General features: G+C 43.1%; 2 protein-coding genes across 6 annotated transcripts in view; one reads left to right on the top strand and one right to left on the bottom strand.

Annotated features, from left to right (window-relative positions):
- LOC118511734 (E3 ubiquitin-protein ligase TRIM9) overlaps positions 1-26,378 on the bottom strand; it is a 94,963-nt gene that overhangs the window by 18,826 nt on the left and 49,759 nt on the right. For 4 of the 5 annotated variants that reach the window (XM_036055180.1, XM_036055182.1, XM_036055183.1 and 1 more), the window contains 5 exons: positions 8,966-9,061; positions 8,441-8,572; positions 8,051-8,152; positions 1,919-2,078; positions 763-795 (listed from right to left, as the gene is read on the bottom strand). In XM_036055180.1, the coding sequence (XP_035911073.1) occupies positions 763-795; positions 1,919-2,078; positions 8,051-8,152; positions 8,441-8,572; positions 8,966-9,061 (523 nt within the window). The remainder of the gene's footprint in view (positions 1-762; positions 796-1,918; positions 2,079-8,050; positions 8,153-8,440; positions 8,573-8,965; positions 9,062-26,378) is intronic. The other variant, XM_036055184.1, reaches the window with a different exon arrangement.
- Positions 11,988-13,928, top strand: LOC118511736. The gene is made up of 3 exons (XM_036055185.1): positions 11,988-12,091; positions 12,183-13,412; positions 13,541-13,928. The coding sequence occupies exons 1-3, from the start codon at positions 12,032-12,034 to the stop codon at positions 13,745-13,747; spliced, it is 1,497 nt and encodes a 498-aa protein (XP_035911078.1). The 5' UTR covers positions 11,988-12,031; the 3' UTR covers positions 13,748-13,928.

Below are 26,378 nucleotides of genomic sequence, written 5' to 3'. Positions count from 1 at the left end.
AAGAACACGATCCTCAGCTCCCGATAAGAGGATCCTTCCTCCCGGGGTTGCCTTCGGTGTTGCACGAGAAAATCGGGATCCCCGGGCAAACACTGCCGTTTGAAGGATGTTTTTGTTGCGCTCAAGTGTGTGTGTGTGTCCTTGCCGCAATAACGTCACCTCACTCGGCTGCTCTGCCACTACCTACCACAGACACACAGGCGTGGTAGCAAAATGCTTGTCGATGATACAAGCCTATGTCATCGTTCAACGCTGATAGAGTGCAGTCGATTTTCACAAGGCTGACACGCGGACAAAGAAAATTCCAACCATACCGGCCACCATGATGTGCGCTCTAACGAATCCGGTTGTCAGGGCTTAGCGAGCGCACCCTGTTCGGTTACGCTGTTTTGTACAATCAGTTAGCAACATTGTGGTAGCCGCGAGCAAAACGTTCAAACTGAATTTGGCACGTACGGAACGTGGTGAATATTTTGTGCCGATGAGACCGAAATAATCCTTCGCGAATGGGCGAGCAGCGCACTGAGGCGAGCTGTGAGTGTTAGAACCTAACGAAAGTTTAATATCTGAAACGTTTATAAACCCCATGAATGCGTGTTGGAAGCGTCAACCAAACAGAAAAGTAACCAAAAACAAATAACATATACAATAAAATTATATGTTAAATCAAGAGAGTCAAGTGCAGGTAAATTGAAAAATTAAAACCTCAAAAAAATGGACACCACAAAAAACCAAACGATGAGTTATGTTACTATTTCTCACCTGCCGGTAGCCGTTCCTCGCCCTCCTTGGCGGCTGCATGTAACGAGTTGAAGAAGGATAAGAGAGAGAGTGAATTAAAACAAAGAACAGGTTAAGATTTACCATACGCGCCATACATCTGGCGATCGCGTATCTCGCGTGTCAGAGCAGCGAATGGCGCAACTCTGTTGCCATTAGTAACCGCTGTGATTGCGATTTCCCATCGATCGCTCGCGGAGTTCTCGGTGCAATTAACGCATTCACAATTCAGGGTTTTTCGTATGCGTACGTTTTCTACCCAAACCCCCCCTCGGTGTCCCCTGGGTACTAGAATCGGTCGAGCACGTTCAGACGAGCATTAAAAACCCATTGCTGTGCATGCAGGGCGCGCGAGCCAATGCTTTTCCCGGTGTGTGTGGCTACTTCACGAGTTAATTAAAATTCAACTACCATTCGAGTATTGCCGCAAATTACCGTGCCGAATGGCATCGATGAGCCGGTGCGCGGGCCGGGGAACTTGCCTGTCGCCTGTGGCCTGGCAGGCTCGTTATTAATAGTGCATTTCGCGACGGGTCGAGAATAATTAATACGCATGTTTCTCACCTGCTCTTGAGTTACAAAGGCAAAGGCGAACGGGTGTTTTTATTAGCTGCACTCGTCACGGTGCATATTGCACATGTTGCAGTGAAAACGAACATTAAAGAAACGCGAGGTAGATTGCTTGTAACACTTCAACGTTTCTTTGTTAAGGTGTTTGAAGAGAATGTATTGAAGAGTTTTCCATGAAAGCGATTTCAGTTAAATATTCAAATTTACACTTGAATTTGAATTCAACCACAATCGTGAGGTAAATCTCTGCATGCACTCTCGCTAGAACTTTCTGCGCTTCCTTTCTGCTTTAATCTACCCTAGCGCCAACCACGACCGTGATGGTCGGCTGGCGTGAGAAAATCTTAATTCCACCTTTAATTGAGCACGAACTATGCAGCTCGTGCATTGTGTTTTCGCCCAGCATGATTCTGCCGGGCTGCATAACACCGTTGAATAAATTAATTCCACCCACCGGCTGCCGTTGGACACTTCTGCTGCGGGTTGTCTTATGTGGTGAAAGTCACGCCCTTGTACCCAGACGCAACTGCTAGCCGTTGTCTACCCGTGTGGTACTACAGATACTTACGCTTCATCTGAATGAAGTTGAGGTTATCGATGGCGCGAATCACCGACGAGTCGTCGAGCGTGAGATCGATAATTGGCGATACGCGTGGGGCCGCATTCGTGACCTCCTGGTGCCAAGTCATGTCCGTGTTGGCGACGCGGTTAATTAACATGGAGCCCACCTGCGAACGAGAGAAGCGAGAAAGGAATGATAAATACATCAACAAACGCAAGACGTACAGCAGACGGTATAGGAATCATCACGCTCCGGTATCATGATGGTTGAGGGATGAGTAATGGTTTTTTTGCTGTTTCTAACCCTTGGACCCTCTCATCGAGAGTTGCAGATACATTCGGGTCACATATGGCGTCGGTACACATTTATTCCTTTTTTTGTTCTGTGTATGTTTTGTCAATCGAATGAACTGACGCCAAACGTATGGACATCGCTACCTTAGCCTGTTGGTACGGTACAGGCTTTATGCACCTTGCACACGTTTGCGCAACTGCAACCGAAAGCGTAGAGGTTCACACCACTGGCAGAAGCCCTCCGCAACCGCGACACTACAGTGCAGACATATCTATTGCGGGCTGCTCCGATGTCTTTTTGTTTGATTTATTTCTTGACCTTTTCAACTGATGACCTCCGGCCTCGTGTACTGGCAATGCTTCCCATTTGAGAAGCTGATGTGTTTTTCACCTACATTTCACGATAGATTCGTTTAAGCCGTGATGTGTCACTGAAAGTCGTAGCCCGAGCCCGTCAGCCGTAAATGAAGTCTAAAAAGTCGTGCCATCGCCGAGAAGCCCTTATTTGGAGGAGGCGTTGAAAATGTCTGTCAAATAGTGTTGGAACTGGGGAAGGTTTTTAAGCAGAGGTGCGGTCATGCCAAAGGTTTTGGGTGAGACGGCTGCACGATGGTCGAATTTCAAATGGTGCCCTAACCGCACGTGCTTTTTTTACAAGCCTCCGAATGTAAACCGCGTCATGTCGGTTGGTTGGTTGGTGTCAATGGATTACGAAAATGGGTTGGCTAGTTTTTCTCACAATAAATCAATGCTTTTGTGAGGCATTAGTATAATTGTTTGAAAAATTGCATTAGATTCAGTTCATGTTAGGAGGAATCTAACCAGTGGTTTTTAAATCATGAACACGAACAGGATAGATGTTTGTGGAAGCTGTAATAATGACGTGTTTTCATGAATAACGGGTTTTAAGCGATTTAATTACATCCAAAATGATTTGATAAAACATCCGTAATATTTTTTTAAATAATTAGAAGCATTACCAAGAAAAAATATTGTTAAATGATTTAAACAGTGAATTTAAAATAGAAGAATCTAAGAGACCCAAACCTGCCTAGCAAAAGACACTCCTAACTACCTACAAAAATGAAGAATAAGCAGAATAAGAAGAAGAAGAAAAAGAAAAATAATAAGAAGAAGAAAAGAGAAAGAAGAAGAAGAATAAGATGATGAAGAAGAAGAAGAAGAATAAAAGGAAGAAGAGGAAGAAGAAAAAGAGAAAGATTAAAAAGAAGAAAAAGAAGAAGTCGAAGAAGAAGAAGTCGAAGAAGAATAAGAAGAAAAATAAGAAGAGGAAGAAGATTAAGAAGAAGAAGAAGAAGAAGAAGAACAATAATAATAATTAGAGGAAGATGAAGAATAATAGGAAGAAGAATAAGAGATAGAAGAAGAATCAGAAGAAGAATAAGAAGAAGAATGAGAATAAGAAGAAAAAGAAGAAGAAGAAAAAGAAGAAGAAGGGAAAGAAGAAGAAGAAAAGGAATAAGAATAAGAGGAAGAGGAAGAAAAAGAAAAAGAAGTAGAAGAAGAATAAGAGGAAGAAGAATAAGAAGAAGAAGAACAAGAAGGAGAAGAAGAAAAGGAAGAAGAACAAGAAGAATAAGAAGAAGAATATAATCTTCTTCTTCTTATTTTTTCTTCTTATTCTTCTTATTCTTTTATTCTTCTTATTTTTCTAATTCTTCTCCATCTTCTTCTTCTTATTCTCTTCTTCCTCTTCTTCCTCCTCTTCTTCTTCTTCTTCCTCCTCTTCTTCTTCTTATTCTTCCTCTAATTCTTCTTCTTCTTCTTCTTCCTCTTATTCTTCTTCTTCTTCTTCTTCTCTTCCTCTTCTTATTCTTATTCTTCTACTTCTTCGACTTATTCTTCTTCTTCTTCTTCTTATTATTCTTATTCTTCTTCTTCTTCGACTTCTCCTTCTTCTTCTGCCTCTTATTCTTCTTCCTCTTCTTCCTCTTATTCTTCTTCCTCTTCTTCCTCTTATTCTTCTTCCTCTTATTCTTTTTCCTCTTCTTCTGCTTCTTCTTCTTGTTCTTCTTCTTGTTCTTCTTCTTCTTCTTCTTATTTTTCTTATTCTTCTTTTTCTACTTCTTCTTATTCTTCTTCTTCTTATTTTTCGACTTCTTCTACTGCTTCTTATTCTTCTTCCTCTTATTATTCTTCCTCTTATTCTTCTTCTTCTTCTTCTTCTTCTTCTTATTCTTCATTCGCTTATTCTTCTACTGCTTCTTATTCTTCTTCCTCTTATTCTTCTTCCTCTTATTTTTCTTCTTCTTATTCTTCTTCTCATTTTTCTTCTTCTTCGACTTCTTCTCTTAAGCCATGCCTGTCAATTCTGGCTTACTGGTCCGAATGGGATTTGCACCCAGGTCCTTCCGTGTAAAGACTGTCGCCGTTCGTGCCTTCCACAGGCCACACCCAGCCAAAACATTGTTGTGGGCAAACATCAGTCAAAGAATAATTATAATCACGTGTGAAACCACACTTACCGTTTATAATAAATATTTAATTTAAATTTTCTACAAAATCAGGACTTTGTGGTCCGACAAAAACTATAGTGCTTTGAAAGCGGGCCGTCGTTGAAATGAATTTGGCATACCCGAATAGAATTCCTACCACCAATTTAACTCAATTTATTACAATTTGTGTCGCTATTCCACGCAATCTAAACTACGGTACCTCCAAACATTAAAATCATGAATTTTTCTATTCTCTACGCACGAAATAAAAATTTCCGAATTAAATTAGGTACACGCGACCGGAGTATGGCAATGCGTATTTCAATCACAAGCTAAATCCACCGTCCACCCCGATCGATAAACGCCCCATGTCGATGATGGACTGCATAAAAGCGTCGAGTAATTAAAGCTTCTAATAACGTTGCACAGTCGACCGTTATGCTTCACCTGATGCAAACCATAAACGGTTGGGTTTTGGTGGGCAGCAGACATCGGCTAGGATGGGGTACCGAAAACCACAAAACCTGTCGAAGGCTCTTCGACCCGCTTCGGTTGACCACAGAAATCGATTGCCAGTTTCAAAGAGCACATTCCACCACGATGGACAGCCATTAGGACACCAGACACACGGTGACTGATTAAGCGGGGAATGTCATGACTTGCTGGTGGGTGCGCTGCTGGATTGATGTGTGGCTGTACCCTAAAATGCCTTCACAGCAAATCCGTGACACCTTGCTCAATGGTGGAGCCGTTTTGAAAGGGTGCATTTGGTGATTTCTCCCGGGAGTCCGGGTTCCATTACGAGCCTTCTGCTGCAGTCCCTTAATGGTTCGCAATAGGGGGTGAAAATTATTAAACCGTTTGTGGTGTATAAGACCCTTCCGTTCTCATCATATTGTTTTCGAGAGTTACAACATAAGTTAACTAAACTAAATTAATATTATCATGTTTATAAGAAAAAAATAGTCCTTTAGCTCATTATAAAGCGCTAGAGAAACATCATCAAAACAGGCACCACCGTGTGCGATTCAAGGTAAATAGGCACAACAATTCATCTCACACCACATTCAGCGAGCCAGTTGGAGCAGGAAGCTACTGTTTTGCATTGAAAGCTGTATTTGTACAAATGTATTAACACTTGGACTCCACATACAGTACCAACAGCCAGTAAAAAATAGCAGAAATATATTCTTGCATTCACAACACCGTACCCCCGGGGGCCATGGCGCTTTGGCCATAAATCTATTTCAACAATGCAGACAACGATATTATCTGCCTGCTAATCGGAACGACACCTTCGCACCATTCGCACATTGCTACCAGGTTTTTGCCCAACCGTTGCAAAATGCTTCCATGCTGAACAGCATCGTTTTTCCAGTTGGCCTCACACACACACACACACACACACATCGCCGCCGGGAAGAGGGAAGATAACAGGGGAATTAAAAATGCATTTTAATTAGTCGCGAATCAGACGCGGCAGAGGGATTATGTGGTTCACGGTTTTTTGCTTAAATCGAATGGTAAATGATTTCAGGTGATTCGTAAAAACATCAGATGGCGATGTTCCACCACAAATAGGGGATCATTCTGATGCATTAAGCGGAGTTGATTTTGAAAAGAGTTGATCGAATGGCTCGAAAGAGCAGGATATCAGGAGAAGTATATGAGCTTTGAACTAAATGAAAAGAAAAATAAATTATGCGATTAATCATTATTATTTCATCTCAAAAAGTTTCAAACCAAACAGACTCAAACAATAAATATAGCTACTCTAGATAATTAATTACAGTTCCTGTAAGAAGCACTTTAAATAAAACCACAATTTTACACTCGAAATAAATTTTATCTCAACAGCTGTTCTGAGATCGTACTATGCCTCTCGGGTTAAAAATCAGCAAAGAGTTCAAATCCTCCCGTACCAGATAAACGCTGCTTTTATAACCATTTCATCAAAACCACCAACCGCTTTCCATCCCGAAGTGGTTGTTTCAGATCGTTTGAAACACATCCACCAATCCCATTCGGTGCTTTGATGTTGCATCACTGTGTTGGATTCTATTGACCATAAGTACGAACCAGAAACGCACACGCATGAAGGCGCTTTCCCGCGAGAACCGGACAAAAAAAGGAAAAAGGAAAAGTTCCTAACCCCAATAGAGATGAAGAGTGAGTGTGAATGCCTGGTGAACAGTTCTAGTAGCATACAGGATACGAACGCCATCCTAACTGAATCCGTTTCCCGGTTCGCTTTGGCTTGTGTTTCCGGATTCGGGTGCGGGAAACTTTCCACACACACAAAAAAACGACCGAACAATAGCAAAACATTCGCTCGGTTCGTCGCTGGTAAAGTAAAACAAACGGCAAACAGAAAAGTTTTTCTAACAAAAACAAACATGATCTTTGACTGTGTGTGTGTGTGTGTGTGTGGTCAGAAGGGCGAAACCCACCAACAAACGATTCATGGGGGAAAAAAAATGATAAAAGTGGATAGTTCGATAAATCGTAGCTGGTAAAGGAAACACTTAAATAAATAAGGATATTTCAAATAAAAATTAGGCCTGAAAATTAATAGCTCCTAAACAAATAAGTGTAAAAAATAAGTTAAACTAATAAGTTTGAATAAAAGTATTTAATATTATTCCACTATTCAAGCTAATCTTTAAAACTCTCTTCCATACAATGTTCAAGATTTTTTCTTTCTAAGTAAATAAGGTTGCACAGCACAGGGCATGCGAACTCGCTCACAAAGAACCGATCGTAGCATAAATGTTGTTGGTTTTTGCTACCTCCCAAACGCCAAACAGACCCCCAATGCAATTCGCAATGACACGGGAACTCTTAAATATTTTATGGATTTTTCTTTCGCCCCTTTGACGCCAGAACTCCGTATCGCTGGCGGACATCTCTTGCGGATGGCTGGGTATGGTTTTACTGCAATGTTGCAATCGTAAAATGCTATCGATACCATATGAAGTTGCCACATGAAACGGTGTTTCATACAGTGGTTTAAGAATAAAAAATGGCTAATGCTTTTATTTCCTTTTAGGAAAATCAAGGAACGGTCCGGTGACCGAGGCGATAACGGCGCCGGTCTTCACACGGCCGGCCAGACCGGGGTTCAAATCCCATCCAGACCGCCTCCCCGTACGCAGGGCTGACAACTTTGCTACGGGTAAAATTAAGCCACAGAAAGCCAGAAATGGCAGGCCGAGACCACTCGAGGTTGTAGTGCCAAGGAAGAAGAAGCAGAAGGCTTCAAGAACAAAACACTATAGGATATTTGTATTATTCGGTTCGAATACAAAAAAATATCTTAGGCCGTATTCTACCAATAATCATACAGTTTGAAGCAAATTTAATGAGAGTCGTTCGCCATCATAAATTACCTGTAAAAATGCCGCACTATCCGTTTCCTTCAGCGCTTCGATGCAAAACTGTATGAGGCCCGTAGTTTGCTGAAGCTTCCCCGTACAGCTCGCCTGTTGATCCTGTAAAGTGAAACCAGAAACGTATTAGTGTTTGATAAAGTTAAAATCCCGATACACATCAAACGCTACTACAACTTCACCACTACCACTAAAGCACCTAACTTTTCCCCCACCCTTACTCATCTTCTCGATCGGGGGAGCCATTCATTAAAATGGATGCCTGCTGGTTTGTGAAGCAACTTTGGCGAGATCACATCACAAAAGAGCAGCCCCGTATCGGCCAAATCAAAGCGAAACCAGGATATCTATCCGCCGCTCGCTTTTTGCAGCAACCCAAATCAATCTTACCTTTAGCGTGCGTATTTTGGCTTCCTTATCGCTTCGTATTACATCGAGCAGGACGTCCCTTCGGGCGTTAATGGCCGCTATCAGCGCCTCACACTGTACCGTAACCAATCGCTCGAACTCGATGCACGAATCCTGAAACCGGGACGGGAAGAATGTTTAGCAAGTTAGCGGGGCGGTAGAAAAGCGATTGTGGAGGAGTTGGATTTGGAGTTGTGTCGGAAAAGCGCGATGGAAAAATCACATGTGGCGCCTGGTTTGGAGTAAACAGGCCCATTTCGGAATGGGCTGCAGAGCGAGAGAGCATACATCGAAGAACAAAGGATTGGGCACAACAGCGGATATCGTTTTTCAAATGGCACGGTTTGGAGGTTTATTTCCCATCGAAATAAACGACCGATGTTGCAATAGGATCCACTGCCGTGCCGCTACTCCCCCAACGGGAGTCAGTTACAGTTGGCAGTTTTGTGGCAAACAAAAGGCTTGGTAAGGGCCGGATTTTGCCAGGGATTTACGGGTGTAGCTTACCGTCACTTTATCGCTCATTCCCTTCAGTCTTTGGATGAATTCGGTTGTGGAGCGCGCCTTTTCGGAGAGCTGCTGCAGGTTGTGTGATAGTTCAGTCTGCAATCAATACAAAAAATACAGAACAAAATTATTAATACACTGTTAAATGGTTCAAACTTTAAGATAATTCGTTAAATATTGATTGATGCAAATATACCATAGAACGAACCCAGAGGCTAACTGCTGAAAATTCAGCAATTTGAAAGCATAATGCTTTCCTGATTTGAACGACTGCACCGAAGAAGATAACCTCCCCAAAATGCATTATCCCGTGCCAGGCGAAAGATTACGACGGATGCTATGGAATGTTTGCTTTTCAGGGGAGTGGAAATAAAATCGATGATAAGACTGATTACATCCCATTGAAAACACTTTCAACCATTCGGCTTAATGAAGGTTAGTTAGCTTGTGCCAAGGTAAGCATCTCCCACCAGCCAACGCTCCAAAGAACGATATCCTTGCACCGATGCTGTTGTTAGTCTTCAGCAAACGGTGATGGTACAAGCCTGCATGCGCTGCACTTTGGTGTGAGTTGAAACGAGTAATTAAGGTGCCAGACAGCATCAATAAAATTAGACCAGCACGGATGCTTTCCCGGTTGCACATCCGTCTACATCAACGGCCGGCACGAGTCCCAACCGTTACACAGTCGCTGCTGCATACGTTTGCAGACATTAATTTGAAATTACACGCAAACCGATGTCGTCTGCCGCTAGCCATCAGCCGAACAGCACATCACAACCCAAAAAAGGGGGTTTGCTGTGAGGAAGACACATCACAGCAGGCTGTTGCGTACATGGCGGGCTCGGTTGAAGGCAGTTCCTCCGGGAGTGATGTCGACCGGAACGGAAACTGGCTGGCTCGGATCGACAATGAGTGAATGGCAGCTGGCCCGTGCACAAAGTTGACTCCACTTGACGGCAAAACATTCCAGGATGGTATGGTTGCTGTGCACGGGAACCAGCAAGTCTCCCTAATCTCTTCTGCCACTGGGGCTGGTGTAAAGTGCACGGATACACATACACTTGAACGAAGCAGAAAACCCTTGAACTAACGGGTGAAACATGTTGTTACTAAATTTCGATGCGTTCTGTGTAACGTGTAAGGTAAGGCATCCACCTACAGGGAGCTCTACAGTTATATGTGGAGGTAATTAAATCTTTTGTCAACCAAATAAATACGTAACTACAAAATAAGTTAATTACTACTGATAAAGAAAATAATTTGCCTTAACTTTAACAAAGCCTAATCCCGATCATTTCCACAGCATAAAATATACCCCACAAATTCCTTTAGTTCTTTCACATATTTATGGCGCTACCCATATTTATACTACGCTCGTAAAATGCCTTCATTAATTTACATGATAACAACCACGAAAGCTCATAAAACAAAAGCTTAAAACACAACAACAGCAACTCCAAAAACCCCTCGTTGTATGCGTAATGAACCAGCTGTATCTTCACTTCCCATCGGAGCCCGAAAAACGTGATGCCCGAAAATGTGGCCCAGTTCAGCCGCTCTGCTCGTGCTCTTGCTAGCGAAAAACAGTAGGCACTGTAAAAACTGGCACAAACTGGCCTCTAAGATAAGCTGTGTACGTGTGTGTGTGTGTTGCGGCGGGAAAATTCAAACTATTCGCAAAAAGTAACTGTCCGGCATGTTTTTTCCCCCGGCCTATTTTCCTTCCGAATGCCGTGATCAAGCCTTGATAAAAGCGGGCAATCACTACCTAAACACGGTGCAAGCAAACAAAAAATATAGTCAAAATATGCAAGACCGTGGAAAACAACGGTTCCGGTTGGTGGGAACTAAATCCAAAGCAAAAGAAAGAATAATAAATTTAGAATATCTTAAAACAAGGGTTTTTTTTCCAGGCTTTTGGGAGCACAATCGACGCCGAATGCCGGTCACTTGAATAGTAAACGTTTTAGCGTCATTCTTCATGTAAAGGCACAGTTCGTATTCATCTTTACAGTAAAGATATTATGAATATCTGGCATAGAGATCTCACTTCCGATCAAGGGCATTTTAGAAGTTCGTCTAAACATCCATCCAACACTGGTATCCGCGTGTATGCACATACATTTTCTAAACCTTGATTGCCGACAACAGCTGCTCCGTGAAACACTTTCGCTAACAAACGCATCAAAAACTAGCAAAATTAGGTTCTTACAGCGATCTGCACAAAAAAACCTGCTCAGTAACGCACCGACACCAGATTGCCAAGTGAATGGCCGACCCCATCACCAATCGTCGCAGACAGGCACTGCTTTCGTCATTGATGGAAAGCGCTTGCACAACTGGTTTGTTTTTCTTACTTTGTGCAAAAGTTATTGACACAAATGAATGCCGAAACGCACAGACGTACCGTGCAGTGATTACCGCCATACAAATAGTTTCCGTGCCAGTGTAGCGGGAAGGTCGACAGACAGCATGTTTCGCACTCCACATTTTTAGCGATCTTCTCCCTACCCGCCCGTTTTTTCGAGGGACGCATACAGCCGAAGCAGAGGAAAGGAGACACCCCACCACGTTTGTGTACTTTTGGCAAACACCTTAAACTTTCCACGTAACAAGCGCACTATAAATTGATAGTAGAATGTGTGTTATAAAATTTAAAATAAAATAATAGAAAAATAAACACATTTTTTCGTTCCGTTTCTCAAGTCAAACTCGGCCACTCGAAAATGGCGCTTTCCTTCGTTAGCTTAAGTGATCTTCAGACATCCAGACACTTCACTTATAACTGCTGTTGGGGAATCCAATTTTTTCCCTCCCCCAAACAAAGCTTGCTGCCAAACTTCCCAACCATGTTGTATAATATCCAGACCCTATCTTATATGGCCCCACCAGTATATCGCAGCGCTCGTTTGCGATGGCCCCAGCGAAAAAGAAAACTGTTTTCATACAGTCCTGTTTGCGCAAGTGTTAAAACAGTTAGTGTATCTGGATGCTCCCTATAAATGAATTCCCCACGGTAAACGACCAACAATTCTCGCCCGCTCGCCATTGGTTCTGTGTACAATGGCACGATTAGGACCGTCGCCGTTGTTGCTGCTGCTGTGCTGCGCCGTCTTGGTACAGGTAATACGATCTCGCCCATCAGCGTCGCACTCTGCAGACCATCGAGCAGTGCTGGCAAATACTAACTGTGCAACCAACCCGTTCCCACTAGCGCTCATTCGCCGTTCCACGACCGGAGTTTGGTTCAGTCGGCACGGTACAGTCAAGTTTGACCATCAGAAACACGGTCAACTCGATCACCCCGCTGCTTGTTGCGATCGATGACAAAAATGGCCTCGTGCTGCAAACGGACTACAGCCTGATCCGGGAGGTGCTGCCGGTAATGGAGTCCCTCGGTACCAAGGTGACAGAGTTGGGTCCCCCGGTAACGAGTGCCATCGTCTTGGGAATACCGAAAACCGACGGAAACTATGACGGTGTGTTCGATCCGATTGTGGCGGCCATCGCTGCGTTCAAAAACTTTCTCAACACGGAGGTGAGCTCCACCCGTGCCAACCTGAAGGTCCTGCTGGGGGATGACATCGACCACCTGTTTGGTGATGCGTTCGGCAACATGGGCATTGCCCTTTCGCAGGTGGAATCGTCTTTGCTACGGTTGAAGGGTGCCCTCAGGACGGCCATCATCAGGAACGGCAGGGCTCAGATCGATCCGGCCATCGTAACGGATGTGGTGGTCGCGACCAGCTACTTCAAGGCGACCATTTCACCGGTGGAGTATACCATCCAGTCCACCATCGATAACATCGAGTTTGGAGATTTTTTCCTGTACGAGCTGGAGAGCATGAACGAGATGTTAAAGGAGAATCTCGAATCCTACACCACCAACTTTGCCACCGAGCTTACGGAAAACGGTAACGATATTTCCTCTTTGACGAACTCGGTGAAAACCACCTACAAGTCAATAACGGACGAGTTGCCTGGCGCCACGTCCAACATAGCATCGCTGCCCGAATACCAAAGTGGCGTGTCGGTGGCGTTGGAAAAATACACGTCAGGGTACGCGGCGTTGAGCGAAGTACCGGACAAGATTACGGGCCTCATCACGCAATACCTTACCACGGCCAATACGTACTTCACGGAGTACACAAGTGTGTTAGTGCCACGGTCGTACGACGCCGTTAGCTACGTGATCAAGGTGCTCGTCGCTGGTGGGCCACATTCGCGGTTCTGCTTTTTCAAATATTCGCCCCGGCTCACCAACTTCTACGCGCTGCTCGTCTCCGATGTGGAGGTGTGCTACAACAGGGAATCGTTTCGACTGAATCCCCTCATCGATATCACCACTGCTATCGGCCAATTGATCCTGTACGATCTGGAAGATCTGATCGACAATTTAACAGCGTGCAACGTTAAGGCCTCACCGGCTCCATGCCTTTCTGCGGTACGTATAGCAGGCGGTTGGCGCCCGGTCTTCTGGCAGCGCCAAATGGGCGGAAGTAAGTGCGATGAGTACAATATTTGTTTGTTTACGCTCTTTTTTTTTTTTTTTTTTGGTTGTTGTCCCCACAGATTGGCCCACTCTACGTAAAGCTGGCGGATAAGACACTGTCCAAAGCAAATATGATCGTAAAGCTTATTGCTGCCGAAAGTAAGGCCAGCTTGAACCGTCTTGGCAGTTGCGTACTTACCAGCCGGCTCAGGAATATGCAGGCACTCATTTCAGCCGTGTCGGATGTGGCCACCTGTCACGAGCTGGGTCCGCAGGATCCTAACTAAACCCGCCCAGCTAACCGATGAACGATTTGCGAATATAAAAATAATCATTGTTTCCTATGCAATGTGTGTTTTATTTTCGTACGATCCACAATCGATTAGTGAAATTTCTTCTAGATTTGTAGTTTACAGTATTGTTATAACGTTGCATACATTTAGGCGAATAAAAGTCGATCGATACACGGTTAGCGTTTTGAGAAAAACGTAAATTCACCAAATAGACCACATGCGCAAATCGGCGTACACTTCCATGTTTAACAATTACTTCCACCAGCAATGGTTGATACGCCTATTATTAGTTTTCCTCGAATTGAAGCGTATTTTTTGAGGGTTTGATTCGTGGAAAATGGCCAAGGCCACGTTACAAGAGCTGTAGCGTATTCGATTGTATTACTGTCAGGCTTGACATTCGAGATGCTACGTATTGAGTAGCGTTTTTGGGAGAGGTTTCGAGCCCCATGGGTGCCAACTGAATGAAAATTTTGAGACAACAATATCAGTTGTCTCTCGTAAGCGGATAGCTTGAACCCCCTTCATAGAGTCACCAGCTCGAACAAGTGTTACATTTCACGAGGCACGTAGCTCAAGACGGATTCGATATTCCCTCCCAAACAACACGCGACCACATTAAGCCGACGCTGTACTACCGATTTTCGTCCCTTTGATTTTGACGCTCGCAGCGCTCGTTTGTGCAGCTTGATTTACGACCTACCGCAGCAGAGAGCGCCGGAAGCTAGCACAAGCACTAGTAGCAGGAAAAGGGAAACGCATAGTTGCCACCGTTTATGACGTGCCTGGTGCAGTTTATGCTGGTTCCTTTTCATCAAAAAATCGACCTACCGGCAAATGCAACGAGGTACATTATTTTAATGCAGTCAGGATGCGTAAAGTAAGGTGAAGGAATTTTGGTTGAAAAATAATCTCACCAACCACATGAAATGATCGTGGTAAAAGGGTGGCACGATACAGCAGCACTGCCGAAGACGAGGCTCCCACCCCATGAAACCATTAGTCAGCATGTAGGGCGGTTTGTGCGCCGGCCGTAAAACTCGAGATCCGCCTCCGATGTGGATGAAAGAAATCAAATTTTCGCCATTGATTAGAAGATTTACGACTCTCGGTACCGATGCCGTCGGAACCGGGGGGAAACGATTTTCTTTGTATTAAATGGCGTTTCAACGCCAATGACCTTACGGACGTTTTGTGGGCAAGTTGTCTATCGCATCTTTAGCCCAACACGGAACTAGGTCAAACTGTTAACGATGCGAAAATATTTCATATTGAACCCTTAGCTAATGGAACGATGCAGTACCGTAAAGCACTTCAAGAAGCAAGGAGATGAAGAAGATCCAGCAAGACGCCATCGTGAATGGATCGATCTGAAACCACGGTTATTTGAAATTCATATGCTCAATATGGTGAATTAAATGGAATTTATGTGAAAGAATGTCTCAAGTTTGCAATCCTGGCATATTTCTTGAGATGATTTTGTAAAGATTAAAGCTAAAATCTGTACATAAATATGTGAATTTGATGCCTGATAAGACATGTACAATTTAAATTAAAAATAAGTTTTTTTCCCTAACACATCTTCCGAGTTCAGTAGCATAAAATGATACAAATTCTTAACAAAGATTCTCTCAACTCATGTTGCCTACACTTTCCTCAAAGCAAACACACCCAGCAAAGCCTTTACTTAGGCAAATTGCACGACAGAGCACGCGTTATACCTCAATAAGTTTCAATATACGTGAAGGCGTGGAAACTGAACGAACATCAGGCAGCCTGACGACTGCAGGCAGAATTCATATTTACGCGAACGACGACGAACGATTGCTATATGCTTAACTCGCAAGATAGCAAATTAGTCTTTCATTCAAGCGAAACGACACTGTTTGATGAGTTTTGCGATGTCATTGAACTTCGGCTGAACGGAAGTGCGATGTTGAAGACATATGGATCGCATTCGATCATAAAAATAAATACAGTTTGCATCTTAAAGTAATCATTTTCTAAGCCACACATACAGGCTTCATATAAACACGATGCTCTACACCGACTATTTATCATAATTTTCCTACCCACATCCTATCCTCATCAAGACGAGCAAATATCAAATTGTCAAATCCCATTTAAAACGGGACACACTTACGAAAAGCAAGCTGCATCCTTCCCAGCCGAAAGTAAGCGCGACCATCATTATCCTTATCTGGGGGTAATGAGGGTTTTGCTGAATGACTAGCACTTCAGCACATTAACTGGCCAAACTTTGTGCCATTTGGCCTGGCGCGTTCAACTCCTACAACAACCCGCAGGAACACTGATGCTCCTGGCTCAAAGGCAGCAAAGGCTAAACACCCAGTGCTACCCATCGAAAGGGCAAGAATTCAACCATTAAAAACTTTGCCTGTCACGGTTCGGTAAGAGATTTCATTCTTTCCTTTTTTTTGCTGGTTAGCTTCGTATGCACAGGCTGGAAGGCTTGATAAAGGGGGTGAAAAAGTTTGTGTTACCGTTCCCTTTTTATTCGGTTGGTGCGATTGTTTGCGAATGGAAGCGAAACTGTTGTTCCGAGTTTGGCATTTGTATGTAGATTCTGGAGAAGCTGGTGCGCTAAAACAATCATTAGTACAAGTTTTAACGATATCTATCATACATCAAATTATGATTGTGCGCTGCCAGTTGCCGCGAGCGAGTTTCGTTTTGTATGCTTTGAATGATCACTTTTGCTATGCTAGGAAGAACCTTGAGAAAAAATGTATGTGGGAATGCAAAAAACTACCAGCTATTTGTGTAGATGTGGACCTTAATTCAACATTCCAGATTTTCTTCAAGTTGATGTGAATATTGATAACACATTTCAGTAGTAAAATATTTCTGGCGTTCGGATCACCAACAAAGACAGGGTTGAAATATTTCAGTAAAAAAAATCGACGGAGAAGATTTTAGTTAAATTTAGGGCCAAAAATCTAAATTGATATTGAGCATGGGAAGTGACGGATCAATCTTCTTTGAGGCCCTAACTAGAATTAAACTCAGAAGGCTAACACATATAATTTGCGTAACGAGCCAGAGTCAGAGGTTAAGCGGAGACACTTTAAGAGGCCCTTTATGAAGTTCGATTCGCCCTTTGAACGATCGAAGCTCTCAGGACCGCTCATTTGACACGGACAAGGTTGCTTGTAATTTCGAGTATTGGTTCAGAAAATCTAGGTTTGCCACCTGTAAAATCCTTGGCGTTCGTTCCTTTGCTCTCCCCTGCTACGAGGACAAGTTAAGCTTATATACACACAGGCTTCTTCTTATTTTTGGTCTAGGGACTTCTAAGGTCATGCCTGCCATTTCTGGCTTACTAGACTTATTGATACCGCATTGTTGGATATTCAAGTCAATCCTTCCCATTGGGGAACGGCCCAGATGGGGTTTGAACCCCAGGAATCTGCCATGTGAAGACCGGTGCCGTTTTGTCAACCACCCCCAGACCATCCAAAACTAAGGCTAAACCTATGAAATGAAGTTCTAGGCAAATGAAAGAGTAGAGAAAGTACTTTATAGTTGGTTCCAATTCTTGGTAAAAAATGTTCCAAGCCATCCCGATCAGATATCCAGAAGTCTAGAAATGTCTTGCACATTACTAGCTTACCTGGAAAACCCAGTAAATGGCGTATCTTCTTGGGGCTTTTATCATATTTTTTTGTAGAATTCACATCCTCTTAATTTTATATGAAAATTTATGTCAAACAATTAACTATTTAGAAATAATATCAATCTCCTGTTTAAATGCATCAATTTATGCTAAGCCCACCATAATAAGCCAAACTGCTCTCATTTATTCTTGTGGGAAATAAACAGCACCAAATCAAGGAAATTTCCTTGAGAATAAGTTCACCTCTACGACCTCTACTGTTACGACCAGCTATCTACTACCTAGCACAATCCACCACAGCCCCAATCGACCCGCCCATATTGGCCGCCACCACAGCTAAAACAAGAATCATCCAGCAGCTTGCAGCAATAGCGAGCGAATGAATTGAAATATTCATTTCCGTCCTGGCGTCCTGGAATACTCGCTGGGGTCGTAAAAACAGTAAAACAATAAAACACTCTCCAGTGACCACCCACCGCGGGAAAAAAAAACCTCCAACCCACCCTCGCACCGTTCGTTGTGAAAATTCCGTGCCACCAGAGCTTACGCTATCCTCCTCCACCTCCTTCAAGGTAAACACATGCGAAAGCCCATAAAATCTACGCATTCAGCTTTATGGCTCACTATCAGCTGTTTGTTTTTCATCCGTTTACCTTTCTCACTGTGTGCATATTGTGGCCGTTTTTTTTTGCTTGTATTGTGCACACAGGTATACACAACAAAATACAGAAGTTAGAATATAGTAACCGACCATAAAATATAATTCCGCATACTTTTTGAAACACCTTACCGATGGCTCCCCAGAGAGCTCCCCAAGGAAGGACTAACGGACGGTTTGTATGCACAGCTGCTGCCGTCGGCCGTCCTCGCGTGGAGTCCGTAGGGCAAATAGGGAAACAGTTGATCGCTTTTGTTTCGTTTTGTGGCACATCTTCCCCACACCCACCCACCCCCCTTTTGGCAGTTCATATTGAAAGCATAAATTAAATTTTCATATTTTATTTCTCAATTTTGTGTGTGTGTGCGCGCTAAAGTCGAGCGCGCGTTCACCGCTTCCCCGGTGACTTTTCCTGCACGCATGCACGATGAAGTGCAAAACTTTCGTCATTTGGTTTGGGGGGGGGGGGTGCCTCCATTCGCCTGAGCTGCCCGTGTCCAAACGCACGCAGGAACCCAAGAAGCAAAGAAAACGCAATCATGCTAGCTTTGCGGTAGCTTAAGATATCGGTAACGCACCGTACCGTACCGTAGCAGCACTCTATTCCGGTGACGTTATGTCAGTCGAAAAGTTGGTAAATGTAAGGTAAAAACGTACCCAAAGCCTAGCTTTAGGAAACAAACTCCCCCCGTCCAAGCTGCTAAACAATGAAGGCAGGCCACACAAATCACATCAGGGCCTTACCTTGGAAGCGGCCCCATTCCATACGGCTTTACCTTTGTTTAGTTGTTTACACGCCTTTACACCCACACCGCTGAATCGTGTGGAAAGCGGTCGAAGCACCGCACAAAAAAAAACTTTTCCAATGGTTGGTTCCTGCCGGAGGAAGCTTTTCCGGTACTACAATACTGCTACCGAAATCGGAAAATATTTCTACATGCATATGCTTTTCCCCTCATGCCACATATACTTCCGGCAGGTCAATTTCGTGACATACGGCCGTAAAAGTTAAAAGGTGTATAATTTTCCTCTTTTTCGGGACATTGTCTTTTTGTGCTCTGTCGGTGTGTGTGTGTGGGACGTATTTCCGGGCCGGTATAGGAACTACGAAAGTAAATTGAATACGGGTTGTTGTTGTAATCAGATAAAAGCAATGGAAAAAATGCAAAACAGTTGCTAGAATTAAAATATTAATATTCTTTTACATACTCACGATAATGCTGCTACCGATATAAAACATAAAGTCTAATGGTTGGATCATGCATCGAATCTCAAGCTAACCGCTCTCTAGTAGTAGTTACTGACTGTAAGGCTACGTAGAATAAATTAGACTAATAAGTCATTATATGGCATGCCCTAGCGGTCCGTAACAGGTTTCAGGATGATGTTAGAAAGAAATTCCATTTCTGGCTTACTAGGCTTACTTGTTCATACCGCATAGTTGGATAGTCAGTCCTCACGCTGGGAGAACGCCCCAGATGAGACTTGAACCTCGGTCCTGCCATGTGAAGACCGACGCCGCTATGCTGATAATTTCCATTCATAACAGTAGCAGACCCAAGATTGGGTTTATGGTGAATTCAGTTTAAAATCTTAATTTTCAGCCTAACTCATGTGATTCATTCGATGAATTATACAAACCGACAGTTTAACTCCCGAATCCCGAAGCGATTGATATCGATTGATTCCCTATTGATAGGATGGCCTTTACAACCAATCTAACAGAAACGCAACACCAAATGAAACATTTTTGAAAGAATAAATTAACTAAATTGTAAAAAAATGCTGCATAATATTATTAAACGGCATTGAATTCTTATAGAAATGATATAAATTTTGAATTTATTACAAATTTGAATTTTTTTTACTTTGCTCGTGCAAGATTTAGATTTTTTGGATGGTCCGGTGTCTGAGGCAATAACGGCGCCGGTCTTCACACGGCAGGACCGGATTTCAAATCCCATCCTTACTCCTACGGGTAAAACTAAGTCACAGAAAGCCAGAAATGGCAGGCCTCTCGAGGGTGTAGTGCCAAGGAAGAAGGAGGCTTAGTAAATAATTATTTTTATAGGTTCTTTTTTCTAGTGTTGACTCAAATTAATTTTTATACTTTATCTCCAAAAGATTTCTACTGTCAAAACAACAACAGCCCTCGGCGAAATCTTCATTAACCCTAATGATCAAGCCACTATTCTATTCTGTTCAGAGTTGAGTGAAACATTTTCAGCTAAATCTAAATTTTTACTGCCAAATTTTGACACATATTACAGCCCAAAAATGTTTACAAAACAATCGCGAAAGAGTTCATATACTAGCTTTTTTATGATTTTATTCAAATTTTCACTACATATATGATTGTAATGCAAAACTCATTCCGAAAACCCTGTACGCCCAAAATGATAGGAAAAAGAAAAATGAAATGTTGTTGAATGAAAAGTTATCTTTCATTTCAATATTTGCTTACAAGATGCTTATATTTGAATTGATTTTATTTTAATTGATTTTGAAACCTATCCCTGTTACATTCATTGCTGTTTTCCAAGAAGTAGAAGTGAAGAAAATAGAAGATTTTTTTTATCTTAAAAACCAAGCTGAAAATGAGATTTCTCAAACATCATTATTTCATGTTTAATAGAAAAGGAACAAAGAACAAGCCGTAGCTTCATCTGCAAACATTACTGCGCTGGCTGATAATTAAGCCCGATAGGAACGATCCCATCGACCCGACGGCAATCGTTTTACGATAAATTGTTCCACGATCATTTATTACCGGCTGCAGCCCGTACCCCGCGTACCACAGCACTGATTTTAATCGACCCCCAGGACAACCGGTCGCCAATCGACCCAATTGAAATCGTGAGCATCAATCAAAGAAATTAAAATTACATAAATCGACCCACTATAAAACTAGACACAGCCGACTGCATTCGCTGTAACAATCGCCGGCGCGATCGTGTGCTTTACACGATCGACTGTTGACTGCAGTATCGAAGTAATCATAATTCATAGCGTGGTTTGTGGATTTTTTTTTCCACAGCCCCATCGGTTGTAATGGAACGGATGGGGACGGGGAATCGACCGAAGGAGAATGCGAACAAAAAATGTCGAATAGAAATGAATTGACGTTGCATGTAAATTACGCGGGAGCCTATCAGTCCCATGTTGACCGATGCTGAATGATGGCGGGTCAAAACGCTATCGTTGTAACAAAGGAGGCATGAAGTAAACGAAAACAGAGCGAATGAAGAAAAAAAACAACAATCCAAAAGGCAAACCTCAAGTCTCAAACGAGACCTTTTTCGCTCCAAAAGGGCGCCCCGGAACGTCGTCGTTGGGTGTGGTAGGTAAATTTTAGGATTGTGGTCGTGTTCGGTTGATTACCTTTTGCTTTTTTTCACTATCGCGTTCGAGCCCATCCTGGCAAGTAAATCACGCGACAAACGCCCAATGATGTTGTGTGGGGCGTTCATCGTGCCCAATCGTGGTGGAGTGGAATCCTGAAGCGAGCGCGAACCACCTTCCGCTTCGAATATGATTACCAGACCGATGGAATGCGAACGTGGCACGGGACACTGGGCAAACGAAATCGAATCGAAATTCCTTGCCCCGAAGCGACGCGAACGCTACCACTGTAATAAGGTAAATCAAATAAAGCATAATCGATCCCGTTCGATATTGTAACAGAAAACGAAGCGTGGCGCCCGCTTATCGGTGTCCCCACCTGGTCCACCATTCGGGTACTTTCCTGTGAGAGAGACATATCAACATGGCCACCAGGCACACCGGGGCAACACACATATCACTCCCGCGCACCCGTGGGATGGATGGAATAAATTGGAATTGAGGGGCAAATTTATGCTCTCTGCCATTCCATTTTTTTGTTACCGAGTTCAACAACTCTAACATCGTTTGGACGAACAACTTCCATAAGTTCGTCTTCCCTAACGGCGGCCCGATCCAACCCCATCGCAATCCAACTTCCGTTCGTTTCGGCGTACAATATATCTTCTCCTTTGCAGGCCATGCGCGCGCGATAGCGTGTGACGGTGTGATTTGAAGGTATTTCGATAAATTCTCGATTCCCTCTCCCTCCGGTTTCTTTCCCTGCTTTCCCTTAACTTGTGATAGGAAGGAGAAAAAAAGGCGAGGAAAACCCCCGAATCGCCATATTCGCGCTAATCTTGTGCCTTTCGTTCGTACCGTGGTGAATGGTGTGAAGCACCACCGGGGCCAGTGATAATCGTTGCCGAGGGAAAAACTGAGTGTAATTAATGGAAATGTTACCCAGGTTCTATCCACTTCTCGGAGGTGCTTTTTTGTGGCTGTGTCCGTGATGTTACAACAACAGGTCGCGCGGGTGTTAAGTTTTGCGGTTTTACCGCACCCGGGGCAAGTCACTTCTCGCCTAAACCACCAATTTCATGGTAACCACTTTGATTAAATGGGGAGTTTGGTTTTGGAACACATTTCGCTAATTGATAAAAAGCTTTATGGTCGTAGCAATAGCTTACGGTGGAGAAGCAATTCGGTCACGAAATTCATATTTGATAAAGTTTATTTTTGGATATAAAAATCGTCGATTTTTTTACCGAAGATTTTTAATAAATTGATTTTTGGTCAGAATCAATGCTTCAGCCCCGTACGTAATGCTGACTACTTTACTATGGGTAAAATTAAGTCACAGAAAGCCAGAAATGGCAGGCCGAGACCTCTCGAGGTTGTAGTGCCAAGGAAGAAAAAGAAGAAGAAGGCTCAGGCAGGCTAGTCATGTCATGAGAATGGCACCCGACAACCCAGCCCGTTAAGTCCTTTTAGGCCGTCCAAATGAATCCAAAAGTAGGCCTTCTCGGTTGGCCTTCTCGATGTGAATTGCGGAATCGGGATGGAGTGATGGCGTTGGGATTATAGATTGACAGACAACGACGCTAGACGAAAAAAGATGCAGCAGGCCACAAAGCTTCAGTTGGAGCACCTTATAACCAACCAAACAAAGTCTACAAACATTTGGAGAAAACCCTTCCGTGAAGTCTTCAGAACCATAAAGAAGATCTTGGATGTATTGTAAATTATTGCTCCCTAAGCTACTGATTGCTTAAACGAATTTGTAAAAAATCACATCAGAAGATGCTGAACGAGTAGATTAAAATAGACGCCCGACGTTTACAAACTTGAAATGAAAAATATGAAAAGTTTTTCGTTTAAAAATTTGTTTTCTTCTATTTTTACAGCCGTTGAGCTCCTTATAGATGCGCTTTCTCGGGCTAGTAGAGATTCAGAAATGTTTCAAGAAAATGGTATCTTCATCGTATCAAAGGAGCTGACACACGGCATGACCAGGGTTCAAATCCCATCTGGACTGTTCCCCCATAGTGAGGACTGACTATCCAACTATGTGATATCAGTAAGTCTAGTGAGCCAGAAACGGCCGGCATGACCTAAGAGGCCCTTAAGCCAAGAAAGCAGCATAAGATTCTTTTGATAAGTCGCGTTTCAAAATACATAACTAGAATAACTTTCGTTGGCTGTCGCCTTAAGGAGACTTTTTCCAAAATTTATTGAATAACCAACATTTTAATGTTTGTTTCTTGCACATACACTAAACCATCATTAGCACGTGGTTAGGTGCCAACCTAACCACCCAAACAAACATGGCCCTCGAATTTAAATAAATTATTATGCCTAGTTACCGGTCATACGCGACTACCCACTTAAGTCGGTAATCCTTACCCGTACCCATGAATTGCGCGACTCTCAATAAAAATATGATAAAAATACAACGCTCGCTACATAAAATACTTTTATAGCAACAGTCGTAAAAACGTTACTTAAATCCGGCCACTCCTGCCAATTGATACCACCTATACGAGCGAGAGAGAGAGAGAGAGAGCAAGCGTCCAGCGTTAGTTTAACGAGCCTGCCTGAAGGCTTTTTGCGCCCGAGGAGGCGCACATTAGTTACAGTTCGTTTCGAGTGCCCCGGATCGTTCGCTGGAACGCTCCCAAACCGCGACCGTACCCAATCGCAACACCCGCGGCATCAAAACGACGTGTAAATATGTCGTAGAATTTTTTTTATGACGAATGGAAATTATTCTGCACAACACTGAGCCGTAGTAAAACGTACCCGAAACCATATTTACGTCATTAATTTCCTTCGCCTTTTTCGGTGGCGGACGGTTATACCGCCAGCATGATGAGCGCACCATTTATTGAATCAAATATTAAATTAACTTGTTCGCCGTGGGAAACCGTAGCTCGCATGGGCTCGGCTCGTACGTCTAAAGCGGATCGAAAGGACTAAAGCGCTGATCCAGGCCGCCGATTCGGGACGGTTCGTTTGCGGTGACAAACCTGACGAACCCGCCAATCGGTCATCGTTTGTTCCGATTTTGGACCCCGTCCGGGCAATTGTGCTGTAGCAGCGTGTTTCGGAGCATCTTGAAAATAGAGCGAAAATCGTGAGAGTGTGGCTGTTGTAGCTTCAACTCTACCGAACGTAAACCCACCACAGATGAGCGAAGAAGAGGGTTTTGTTTTCCATGCTTATCTACCCTTAAGCCGCACCACAACCGTTGCACGAGATAGCTCAAATTACCTTCCCGGGAACGACAGTTGCATAGGCCGGGCTATTTCTTTTTAAATCCTTTCTGAGTCATTAGTAATCTGCGTCTGGAATAAATGAAGAACATACGGAACATTTTTTCCGCTCTCGTCCCAAAACAGAAATACAAACCAGACCCAGGCTCACGATACATTTGAGATGTATTTACGCGTCACCGATGAGGAACCGCCATTCGCTTTCCCATCCCCGCTGCGTACGATCCGCCAACGAAAAGGGAAAGTGCAGTCGGTTATAATTCATGCTTCGTCTGACATCTTCATCGACTGCAACGGCACTAGCAAGAAGGCACTCACCTTTTTTCCGCGGTTTGATAAATGCGATCCCGCCAGTATTAACATGCCACTGGAAACCGTTGGTTTGAGTCATCCCCCAACGCCACTCCACTAAAACCGCCTAAAGCCACCAAAACCGGGGAAAAAGGTGCTCGGAGATGTCGGGTTCGCTTTGCCTAATTCTTGCCGTCGTTTTGATATCTTAATGCACAAATGATCCGTGACCCATCGTCCCGGCCCGACGACATGCCTTCGCCACCCCACGTATCGAACCCCTGGTTACATGTGATAGCAATTAGGCGCCCGAAAAAAAAGTACTTTTTTCGTTGGTCCGACGTGCGCCTCTTGACACGCGAACGAACAACGAACGCATCCTGCTATTAAGCAGAGGAACACCGATACGTGTTTTTCCTTCTGCAAAGCATGTTTCTCCTAATGGCTAAACGTAAATGACTTACGGCGCTGGTCGATAGTTAGAAGACCCCACACACGCACACACACACGAATGATCTAAAGAAATGAACGAAGGTTCTGTAAGCATCGTTCTATTAAGCAAATTGGCGTACTTTAAGTAAGATGAATGGGTGTGGTCCTAGGATCTAGCTATTAAATAATGCCATAAAAGGAGAGAAAAGGTGGAAAGAACCAAGGCACTTAGAACTAGTAAAGCAACTTTAAATAGTTATTACTTTTGATTACTCTCAACAAATTGTAGAGTAACTTGAAGAATATAGAAACGACACAAATCATTCTCAAGTTTTCTAAAAAAAATCTACAATAAATGTGTAAATATATCTGATATCTAAAATATATAAACCGCGGAACATACCTAAAATAGCTTATGATGTCAGTCAGCATACCATACCTAAACATACCTAAAATAGCTTATGAGTAGTCAGCCTTACGTACGGGGCTAAAGCATTGATTCTGACCTAAAATACATAAAACCTTCCCACTACCTCAGCAATAACTTCAATTTCAATTATTTTTAGCTATTTTATTATGGAAATTGTACTATGCAAGCAATAACGCTGATGAACTAGGTGTAAGGATTAGAAGGATTGGGAATTTCGAAGACTTTTCGTCTATTATAGTGGGAATAATCTAATAAAAATATTAGTCTAACAATTGAAAAGGTAATACTTTCAATACTTTGATCAAAGAATAAAAAACAACCTTTTTTTCTTTTATAATTAGAGAAAACTAGTTCATGAGGTCTATTGTGGCTTAAACTAAGAGCTGGAATTTGAAGCTGACTTGCGCCAAAGACTGAGGTTTTCTTCTAGCACAGAAAAGAGAAAAGTAATAACCTTAATGTTAATATCTCAGGCTAGTTCTGCTTGTCAGTTTGCAGTGAGAAATAAAAACTTTTCTCTCATCAAACGTCAAACCGCATCCCAATATGGCTTAGGTCATCCGACATCCCAAATTTTAGAA

This window comes from Anopheles stephensi, chromosome 3 (assembly GCF_013141755.1).
Source record: "Anopheles stephensi strain Indian chromosome 3, UCI_ANSTEP_V1.0, whole genome shotgun sequence".
Taxonomy (NCBI): Eukaryota; Metazoa; Arthropoda; class Insecta; order Diptera; family Culicidae; genus Anopheles; species Anopheles stephensi.
Note: the sequence above shows the minus strand (reverse complement) of the source record. Positions and strands in the feature narration are given on the sequence as shown.